Source organism: Pholcus phalangioides, unplaced genomic scaffold (genome assembly GCF_987345545.1).
Source record: "Pholcus phalangioides strain wild (caught in Gottingen) unplaced genomic scaffold, Ppha-v1.0 ptg000015l_1, whole genome shotgun sequence".
Classification (NCBI taxonomy): domain Eukaryota; kingdom Metazoa; phylum Arthropoda; class Arachnida; order Araneae; family Pholcidae; genus Pholcus; species Pholcus phalangioides.
In genome coordinates this window covers 85990326-86002432 of record NW_028301608.1, presented here as the reverse complement: position 1 = coordinate 86002432, position 12107 = coordinate 85990326, and the positions used below count along the sequence as shown (strand labels likewise).

The 12107-nt window shown below is 32.5% G+C and overlaps 1 protein-coding gene across 1 annotated transcript in view; it reads right to left on the bottom strand.

The window, feature by feature from the left end:
• The window catches only part of LOC149076930 (protein Wnt-1-like), a 72337-nt gene extending 61095 nt beyond the window's left edge, over positions 1-11242 (bottom strand). The window contains exon 1 of the mRNA XM_089244651.1: positions 10756-11242. Coding sequence (XP_089100777.1) covers positions 10756-10970 — 215 coding nt within the window. The 5' untranslated portion in view covers positions 10971-11242. The remainder of the gene's footprint in view (positions 1-10755) is intronic.
• Positions 11243-12107: the final 865 nt, after the last annotated feature.

The following is a 12107-nucleotide window of genomic DNA, read 5'->3' as shown; positions in this document are numbered from 1 at the left end:
CATAGTTTCTTTCTTTGTGGCCAACTATCCCTCCTTCATTTTCTACCATTCTCAATATAACCGACATATCCTTTACCACAAAAGGACATACCGAAGAACACCTCTTGACTCAAACCGGCGCCCACGGGTTCGCAGGTTTATAAGTACCCATCTCGTACGTTAAAATACCTTTTGTAGAGCACTTTATAAACAAGTTGGAGAAGATATTCTCCCACAGCCTCCTAGACAGCAGCTGTTTCGAATATGTCTGGAGTCTTAATAATAATAATAATAATACTGTAATAATAACAAGAAGAAAGGAGGAGACAGTGACGAATTTGTCGGTGAACATCTAATTTCGTCCAGCAGGCCTCGCTGTTTCTAGAAAAAATGTAGGACAGTCTTGCATTATGGATCTCGATTCATTCTTCAATAGGTGCTATATTGTTTTATTATCGATATGACGACCGGTACCTTGCTGCAAACGACCTTCTGAAGGACATACTTAACCACTTGAGTCTAACCGATTTAAAAATACGTCAATTCTGATTTAATAATAAACTACACACATGTTCGGACGTGGTTTTGGGCAAAATAAAGAAAATATCAGATATAAATCCAGTGATGGTGCAGTGGAAATGCGGCATATATGGAGCAAATGATATACAGCACTAATTTAGGTACTAGGTACACGTACAGTATATGACCGCAATAATAATAATGTAAGCACTATGTAAGAAAAAAAATTTTTTTTTCTTTGTCCTTGGGTTACAGTTGTTATTTCTGTGTTTGTTCGGCCTGAATAAGCATGAAAAGGGTGATAATTCCCCTCAAACTTTGGTTTTGTGGTGAAGGAATTAATATTTGTGAATTAGTCATTACTACTGGCTAATTGGGTGATTGGAATATATTGAAAGTGACAAAAAAAAGTACTTTTCGCACTCTGTGATAACAATTTTAAAAACTGTAAATAACTTTTAGAAATAAGTCACGTATCTCAACGTCTCATAGAAAATAAAATCAGAGTTAAAATAGAAAATTTAAAAAACGTTTCTCATCTTCATTCCCATACGCATTTCATGGTTTAGTTCCCCGAAAAGTATAGTTTCCATAATATTTTCGATGTGTTCTCCCTTATATACAATCGATCCCACTTATAACGTTTTCCCGCTCAGCATGACTTATTTTCGTGGTCTCATATAACTAGAGTAATTCTCGATAATATTTCCCGTTTTCGCGCTTACAAGTTTTTTGCGACTGTTTTTTGAAAAACGTTATAAGCGGGATCCGCTGTAGATGCTCAAAGTCTAGAATTCTTGGGTGAAGGTGCTGCTTTGAGTAGGCACAAATGCTTTATTTGAATTTTTCGAGACGTGCGTGAAAGGTGCGATGTATCATACGGAGAAACATTGGAAATGGTATTTTTGTATAAATTATGTTTTTCCACAAAGTTAAGATGGTTCAGCGATTACCTATGAAGCCGTTAAGCATGCGAACAGAGATATCACAAGCATATTTATCGGTCTTTGACATTTTTGGGAAGTTCTTCGTATTGGATAAACATGTTGGGGGGAATCGAGAAGCTATTTATACTTAGAATAAGACAATCATAAATACATTTATTTTATGCGCATTGTACAATATTCTATCAGGTAAATTGTTTGTAATTTTTGTGATTGCATTTTTAATTGGGTTGCTGTATTTTAGCAATATATGACATCCATACTTGTTATGGGCATCTTTTTCTCAGCCACTTCGTTGGGCATTTTGCCTGTTGTGGCCTCGTATTTGTGTGTATTTGTATTCCATATACTTTCCTGTAATCAAAATATTCAACATTCTTTGAAAAATTCTCGAAAAATTCAAAGACAGCATGGGTGCTTACCCAAAAGAGCACCTTCACCAAAACATTCTCGACTTGGAGGAGCATCTTTTTAAAATTATTACAGTGTGAAAAGTTATTTTTCTTCTGTCATTTTCAATGCTCCGGTCACCCAATGAGCCAATGGAGATGACCAATTCACAAATATATCTGTCTTTTTCAGTCGTAACTCATTGTCTGCATAGGCAGAGATAGACTGAATAGATATAAAATTTGTTTCAAAATATAAATTATTAATAATATATCCCAATATATTATTAATTATTATTCAATTTTATTATCACAAGGCCTCTGATTCATGCTAGGGTGGGCTCATGAACCACAAGATAGCTCTGAGTCAAAGAACACGGATTAAAAGACGCTCCAGGATTTATTCGGGGAAGGGGGGGGATGCAAAAAATTTTGAATTCGAACAATGAAAATTCAATATCGTTTAAAAACGAACACTGGAACATATTTTACCCCAAAAATTGAACGCATTTTCGTCAAAATAATAATCGCATTAATTGGAAAAAAAAGAATTTTTTGTTGGAGACAAAATTTATATTTGTCGTAAATATTGAAAGTCTGTGGGGGGGTCACGATCATTATTGCTGGGGGGTGGGGGGTGTTACGATGATGATGATGATGATGTCAATTCATATATACATGTAAACATTAGATCAGATGCCTCCGCCTTTGATGCTTGGGGGGCAATGCTCCCCCGCCCATATCTCCGCCCATGGTGGCCTGCTATCCATGGACAAAACTCATGTAATATAGGGTGCTATAACAAAAACAAGAGGAGTAATCCGCTATATCTTGAAAAGCTTTTAAAATGGAGAAATTTCCCCGGGATTTATATTACATGAAATTCAGCAATAAAATTCTAAAAAAAATTGTATGTGGAGATAAATATGCCCTGCATCATCTTGGCTGAAAAAATTTGAAGTGAATTATTTTTTCACAAAAAATAAATTTCAATTGTGAAAAAAAAAAAAGATTTCCTGCCATTAATGTTTCTAGTGCATTTTCGAGTTTTAAAAGTTCCAAAATATTTTGAAAATTCCAAAAAATTAATGCTCTGGTCAGAAAAAGTTATTGCACTAAGTATTCATTTTTGAATTATTGCACCTACATCTTGAAGATTTCAAAAATTCCAAAATTTTTATAGAGGAGAATTTTATATGATTTTTTCAAGGATTTGAAATAAGTTTTCAAACACCATAAAATATTTTCGACAAAAATATAAAAATTTATATTCCATATTATGGCAGAACATATTTTTTATTAATTGTTATACAATTGAATTTTCTGGAAATTTTTTTCCCACACACACATAAATGATTGAATAAATTGATTAATTTAGATGAACCAATGGCCATTGAAAACTAACTGAAAAATTTATAAATAACCGATGTTTCGCTAAACAAAAAAAAAGATGGTCTTATTTTAAAAATAATAATAATAATTGGGACACTCTCTCGTCAAACTCACTTAGGGCGGTATTCACCGACATGGTTTAAACTATAGTCACAATTTTTTGATGAGAGATCGACACGGATTGGTTAAATTCAGGTTTTTAACCAATCGATGTTGATCTCTTATCCAAAAATTGCGACTACGGTTTAAACCATGTTGGTGAATACGGCCCTTAGAGAAGCAACTAGTTTTCTGCAAATCAGTTATTTAAAGGGAATTGATGGTTATGTGTTTTTTGGTTGAGACAGAGTTTCTTGTTTGACTAATTTCTTGAAAACTCGAAAATTTCGTATTGCGATTATGGTTTAAACCAAGGGTGCTGAACCATTTCATTGGTCCGAAAACGTTTCGCGGGCCACTTGAATGATCTAGAAAATGTGCCGCGGGGAATTTAAGTGATTTGTAAATCTGTCCCGGGCAATTTAATTGATCTGGAATTGTACCACAGGCAAATTTAAGTGATTTAGAAATGCATTTCTAGTCATTTAAATGATCTGGAAATGCGCCGAGAGCCACTTAAGTCCACTGTAAAATGTGTCGCGGGCCACCAAAGTGATCCGAAATCGTGCCGCGATCCACTTAAGTAATCTGCAAATGAACGGAGTCACTTGCGTGAACCAGGTGTACCGCGAGCCACTCAAGTGATTTGAAAATCTGCTTGGGGTTGTTTAAGTGATCTGGATATGTGCCGTTGGCAGCTTAGATCAGCGGTTCTCAACCTTTTTCACACGCGGAGCTCTTTCTGGTATATGATTTCTATGGAGGATCCCCGCGTATGCTTATTTTTTATCCATTTATCAAAGTTACTGATTTATTATTATTATTCAAAAATACTTATAATTATTTTTTTGAATTTACTGTTTTTTTGTTTTTTTTTGTATTTTGCTCGAGCTGCCGCGGAGCCCGTGGGGAGTTCACACGGAGCACTGATTGAGAACCACTGGCTTAGATGATCTGGAAATGTGTTGTGAGCCACTAAAATAATCTGGAAATGTGTTGCGAGCCACTAAAATAATCTGGAAATGTGTTGCGAGCCACTAAAATAATCTGAAAATGTGCCACGAGCCACTTAAATGATTTTATAATCTTTCGTGGGCTACTTGAATGGTTTGTTTATTTTTTGCGGGCCACATCAGACGACTCCGAGGACCGAATTTGACCAGTGCACCATAGGTTGAGCCTGTATGGTTGAAAGCTTGGCTTCCCTGTTAACATCATAACATAAATGGCTTCACACCGAGACAGATCAGTGATTTATAATCTCATCCTTACAAATCTCGTCAGTGAGAAATTACTGTCTGTACTTTTGTTGGGGCAGGATTTTTCTTCGAAGATCTTATGAAAATAATCAAAAATTTTGGAATTGTTATGCAAATGAGAGCGACTTCATGTTTCCTTCATTCATCTCCCAATTGATCAAGAAAGTCTGCTGTAGCTGTGATTCCCACGTCTACGGAGACAGTCGAAATTTCTCAATCGGATGTGAAGGCGCCGATGGTGATCTTAACGAAATAATTATCCTTCCCAAGTCCCTTCATTAGTGAATATTTTCCACTTTTCTTTTTCCAACTGTGGCTATGAAATTTCATGCATCGGGTGGCGCCATGTTGTCGTAATGGTGGTAATAATCATGAGCAGTAGCCGATCGAAAAATAAAAATAAAATATACAGAAAAATCTCAAACATTTTCCATGGAAAAACATCGTTGGTGATCAAAGAGATACCAAGAGAAAATATTCAATTTTTATTTCCTTTTTTTTTATGTTTTCCTCACCACCACCACCACCAATTTTAGCTTTGTTTTTTCATCTACTAATCGAATGGGTCGGTATAAAAATAATAATAATAAAGTCGATGAATAAGTAAATAAAAGGAAATGAATTCGTCGGCATCGATGACATCGTGACATTAATTCGAATGATGAATTGCAAATGCCCTCGGGTGACGTATTTCTCCTATGGCGAAAGGAGACAGACATACAGGTTAAAAGAGAGGAAACACATTAGAGAAAAAAAAACTATTTAATAGCTTTTGACACCTATATTATCTGCGTATAGCTGCGAGATAGCACGCCTTTGGTGGTACGTAAAGGAGTCGGAAAAAGAGGTTTATACAGCAATTATAATAATTATTATAATTACCGGTGATTAAGAAAGATCTTTGTAGATGATATTATATCAAGAGAGCGAGTCGAGATGTGCTCGTTCGTTTCGGGAGGTGACATTATAAACGTCTCCCCGACTCTTTGGTAGACTCTGATGGCTTCGAGATAAAACCCTCGCTGTAGGTCTAAATTGAAATACACGCCTTGCCGAAGAGAGTTTTGCGTTTTTATTTCATTATTATGATTTTTTTTTTCCATTATTATTTCTAAATACATGTACAGCTAAGTAATGTTACGTGTTTAGCATCGGAGTAATTACAAGAGAGCGCATTCCTATGCGTGCGGATCGTCTTTTTTTCTTTCTTTCTTATCCACTACCTCCTCCAATTCAAGATCAAATGAATCAATTTGCGCGTTTTCTTCTTGTAACGCGAGTTCTTTTTTTTTCTTTAACAATCATAACAACGACATTTGATTGCAGCGAGAGAGGAAAAAAAATTGTTCGTTTCCGATGTAATATTTGATTATTGTGTCGTTTGTAATTGGTCTTAATAGAGACCTCAATTAATAACTTTCAAGGATGAAAAATAGGAGAGTACACTATTCTCAAATGCGGGATACTAAAAGGTTATTTTACTTCACGGGGTATTATTATTTTCAATCAAACCCTACATCATATTCGTTTTGTGCCTGTTTTTATTTTAATTTTTTAATTAAAGATACTTTCAAAAAAACTCATTTCGAATCTCTCATGCGCGTATAACGACTTAAAAATTAAAAGTCTATGTCGAAAATATATTGCACGCATATTCATGTATAGGCTTACAATTGATTTTGATCCTGATTTTATGAGTTTTCATATCGCCTGCGAAAGATTTTATCTGTGTATTTCACATACACACACATATCGTACTTTTATTAACACCACCAGAGAAATTTCTAAATGATGTTTATCAATGGTAGAACAAAATGTAATATTTGAGTTACATGCAATTTTATAGAAGAAAAATTATGAGTGTCGTAAAGTTTTAAAAAAACAGTGTGTCTCACTTATAAAATTTTCAAAAAAAACCGCCATTTAAAAAACGTTGTAAACGACAAAACGCTTTAAACGGGAAATCTCGATCAGTATTAGTAGGAGTTGGGACCATGAAAATTAATTACACTAAGAGAGAACACGTTCTAAATGTAAACGTTATAAGCGGGATGCATTAATCAATTTAATGGATAATTTTCTTTGATGTTGCAAACTAAATAATCACATGAAATTCTAGATGTGTGTTTGTAAAACTTAGAATTTCAGTAATTATATCGTTAGTTAAAGCAATTACACAGGCACACAAATGATAAAATTCACTCATTTTTTTATAAGTTAATCGTCAATGTATGTTATGTTTCAATTCATTTGGTAGTACTAAAGCTTAAAGTGTTCATTTTCTTTTATATATGTATTTTTTTAAATTACAATTGATAAGATGTTACATTTCAATCATTTCCAATTGTTTTACAAAAAAAATTTCATGTTGTTAATATAAAATTGTTATATAAAAAGTTTTACAATGTCTATATAGTAAGTTCTTTTCATATTAAGGGACCTCCTACCTTTTAACATGGTAAAAAACTTTCTTATGTAGAAATATTATCAAAACTATTATTTATCCATTGATTTATTTCAAATTTTCACCACATATATTGTGTTCTATCCTATGCCAGTGCAAAATTTTACATGAGACTTCAATATTTAATTTTTCACAAATTTTCAAGAAAAAATGCATTAAAAACAGTTTGCGCGAATGATAAAATAACACGACATCAATGAAATTGAATAAAAATTTATTCGAAATCAGAAAAATTCAAAATCAGTTCATAAAATAACGAAAAAGATTTGAGATCCATTCATAAATACCTAGATTATAATTTTTTGTAAAAAAATTTTAAAATTTTAAATTTAATTTTGAATAAGATTGAGTCGATAAAATCTTTTCATAATTTTATGAACTGAATAGTTTTCTTCATTTTGGATCATTTTTTATTTAGTTACATTGATTTCATGTAATTTTATCATGCTGTTTTTTAATGCGTTTTCTTGAAAATTTATAAACAAAAATTACGAATTGAAGATATGTAAAATTTTGTACGTATATGTGGTAAAAATTCGAAATAAATCAATGGATAAATAGTATTTTTAATAATATTTCTACGTAAGAAAGTTTTTTACCATGTTAAAAGATACAAGGGCTCTTATAGAAGGGCTCTTAAGTGAAATCATAAATTAGACCTGAAAATATGCATCATGGTTTTTAAGAAAAAATACAAAAGTTAATGAAACTAAAAATTTTGTTTTTTTTAATAAATCCTCTTATAATCATTTCTTACAAAACGAATTTCTGGATGTTGCATTGTATCCTAATTCCAGCATTACAACACCACTTTAGTTGTTTTATTTGTAGTTATTTTTTTTTTTATCAAAACCCAAACTAGTAATGCATAACTGACATGACCAAGCTTAACAAGCTTTTTTTTCTGTAATGGTAACATTATATAATGGTGAGTTTCTTAATTTCTCGAAAACTCATGGTATATTGTCTCAAATATAACTAAAACCTTAGTCAAAAGCCATACTATTGTATTGGAGATTTCTTTTTATTATAACGTTCCAGTAAAATCATATTTCATTCCAATTAGAGTTTTTGTAGGCGTGATATCTGGCCTTACAACTTTCCTCATACTAAATATTCCCATAGCGTTAACATTACAAGCACGAGCTAAAAGAAAATTGTTAATCAGGAAGAATAATATTTTTTTTTTTAGGTGATGGCCTAGTTTCCTTCACACAGATCTAGTTCAAAAATACCCGTGAGAAATTATATCACTATTATTACTCCATTTATATATATATATATATATAAAATTTAAAATAATTGACATGGCATTGCTTTCTTGTTTTCTTTTTCGATACAGGATTGAATCACGGAAATTCTATAAAATATGCATAAATTGCAAAATTGTAAATACACAGGGACTGATCAAATAAGGAATTTAGAAATTTTAAAATTCTATAAGTGAATCGTTTATACTTGAACGCTTTTCCTTTGAGACAAAGCGGAAATAAAACTTCATAAATCACTTAAATTATTTTCAATTCATATGTAATCACCACATAATTGCGTAATTGCATCAGCTGAAATTTTCTCAGTTTTCTGGACATTTCACAAAGTTTCAAATCTTAAAAATAGACCCTTCATAAAATACAAATTTATGAAACCAAAATTTCGTTGCTTTTGTACAAAATTAATTCGATTTTTTCGCTTCCCCCCCCCCTCCCAAAAAAATTACTTATTTTCACAAAACTCTGGATAATTTTCACAAAAATAGGACCAAATACAAAAAAAAGTCTGAAAATTTGCATAATTCATCTAAAAATATTCATCTCGCATATATGAGTCATGCTTAACTTTTTTTTTTATTAAGTGAAATACATTTTTTATGTCACTACAAACTTGCAGCAATTTATTACCCGCCAAGGATTGTTTATCTATACGCAGCAATTGGCAACTTTACCGACAATTGGCAACATTTATTGGAGAGAACAAACAATATCCTCCTGTTTACGCGATCTCAATTTCCCGTATTTTTTCTCACTGAAATATGGTCATCGTATAATCATACTGAAATAATATTTTCGCGTACAGTATTCGACTTCATCTGATTATAATTTTGATACCCAAAAGGTCTTGAAATCGTCAACCTCCGTTGTAACGACACCTCGGTTATAACGAAGAAATTTCGTGGAATCCTAGATGTCGTTATAACCAAATTTGACTAGCCTTACTTTCACAAAATTATGGATCATATTTTCACAACAATAAAGATCATTTTCACAAAAATAGGACCTTATATAAAAAAAAGTCGTTTCAGACCCCATGCAAATTAGTTCAAAAGCAAAAAATGCATAAATAAAAATACATATAAATTCCAAGAAACCACAAAAAACCTAGTAATATTTCTAAAAATATTTCTGTCGTTTCCTGATGTTCCCAATAATAATTATCTATTTGAAGGTAATTTTTGATTCAAAGAGGTAAAATGAAAATCAGTTACGAATTTTTTTCTTTCAATTAATGATCTATGATTATGAAAATTCTATAATCCCGTGCATATTTGAGTATTCATGACAATTTTCACATGGTCAAAAAACACACTATACTAATTTAATTTCAATTTTTTTTTTGGTATTTTAGACAGTCCATTTGGTGCCATTTCCCAATGGCAAAATGTGGCTATAAAAGTATAATATATACTTCGTCATCTAGAAAGAGTTGATCCTTATAGTCAGTGTCATTTTCTGAGAGCTACAGAAATTTTACATGTTCAAAAAGATCTCTAAAAATCACACCGGAGAGAGAGAGAGAGAGAGAGATTCATGAGATATTGGAAATAAAAATCAAGATCAAGGTAAAACCTATTCAGCTTTGCTCAGAAAGATTTTACCTGTTTATAGATAACAGTAAAATCAAGGTAAACTGATATATTTTACCCTTAATTATAACCACTTTTTCTTATCAAAAATACACTCTAATTAATTAAATTCTTGAGCTGATATATTATCTCTTTTTTTAAAAATATGCTAATAGCACCAATTTACATCCGTTTTTGTAAAAATAAATAAATTTTAATACGTTTTTTATTGGGATGAGCCATAGAGAGTTAAGATCAAACGTGGTAATAAAATGCAATACTGTATTTGCGATTTTTTTTTTCTCCGTTCACAATTAACTCAAACTATTTTTTAATCCACGTGTAAGCATCACATAATTGTGTAATTATATCAGAGGTCTGTTCAGTTTTCTGGACCCTCTACAATCTGAATAACGGACACTTCACAAAATACAAAATCAGAAATTTCGTTTCTTCTGTGCAAAATTAACTAGATTGTTTCGCTTTCCCGCAAAATTACTTACTTTCTCAAAATTATAGATCATTTCCACAAAGGCAAAGATAATTATCACAAAAACAAGACCCTTGTAAAAAATGCCTGGATAGCAATAAACGATCCCTGTATATACAAACTTGTTTAAAAGTGAAAAAAATATATAAATTTCGAAAAAACCAGAAAAAACACCTAATAATATGCCTAAAAATATTTGCGTGGTCATATATTTCTTATAATTATATATTTGAAGGTACTGTAATTATATACTTAAAAGTAGATAAAGTGATTATCAGTTACGGATTTTTTTTCATTCCAATTAAATTTAGCTTTCATGGTTAATTCAATTAAATTATTTGCATAAATTAATATGATGATAATGAATAATATATAACTCACCACCACCTGGAACCTTTGCCCCGACTCTTCCCGCCGGCATTCCTGGCATTCGTCAAATGCTGGAACACGCACAGTATTATCACAGATATCACAAAAATATTATTCGTAGAGTTATTCCTTTGTCGGATACAATTCCAACGGTAATGTGAAGAAGTCGAAGATGAGGAGGAGGAGGAGGATGACCGTCGATGATGTTCGGCTCGGATGAAGTTCATATCTTCTGTCCTAAGAAAGAAGGACACATTAAGGTCCCTGCACTCATTCACGTATATAAAAACCACGCCTCCACCCACTACCACAACAACAATTTATATATATTTATTATATTTCTCTCTTATTATTTTACACCAAGTCGGGAAATCAATGGCCTTCTCATCCGGGCAAAAAAAAAATAATAATAATAATAAGCAAAATTGGACATGAACAAGTGGAAGAAAGTTATTATGTGTTGGCCGGAGTGGGAATGATTGGATGAATGAATGAGACCTCGAAGAGCAATCCACCATCTTTCAGGAGGGACTCGACCCGATACCCCCCCGCTCTTTTCTTCCTCCTCAGTCTCCACGCCCACCCTGCTGTACATTCAACCAATTTGGCGCTTGTTTCTCCCAAGACATTCTTCTTCTCTCTCTCTCTCGTCTTTTTTCGGTTTTCTTTTAAGCGTGGCTGGACAACAGGTGTCCGCCAAAGGGACATTGGAGCTCCCCCCATCCTCATATTTATCATTTATTAATGAAGGGAATTTTTTTGCTAGGAAATGTCCATATAAGAGATAAGCTGATGATACCTATAAATAAGAAAGCTATTTTCTTGAGAATATATCATCAAAAATTCGCTTTACTCTTCGTGATTTAATTTTCTCCTCTCATGCAGCTTTGCAATTATTATTAGGGCTGGGAATCGATTAAAATTTCTAACTAGTTAGTCAAAATTTTTTAATCGATTAATCCAGGGATTGATCGAATTTTTTTCGTAACTCTTTAAGTGTAATATTAATTGTTGCTACAAAAATATATTTTATTCATTTTTCATGCACCTATTCGCCAGATGTAAGCAAATATAAGAACAGATTAAGCAATTAAAGGCTAAACCCGCTCGAAGCAATTTAATATACTGTGAGCACGCTGTATTTTGTCAAAACTTGGAATTTCTTCACTTGGATCTTGTCGTTTATTTTAATCAGTTATTTTAGGAGTCATTGATTTCGGAACTGCATTCGATCATAGTATTCCTTGGTTTCTTGGAAACTCCTCCCAGATGTTAGTTGGGGGATAAGGGGGAGAAGAGTTGATGCTTCTTCCGTTTACGGAAACTGCTGTTCATAGTGGAGACAATAAATTTTGGTCTTGTCT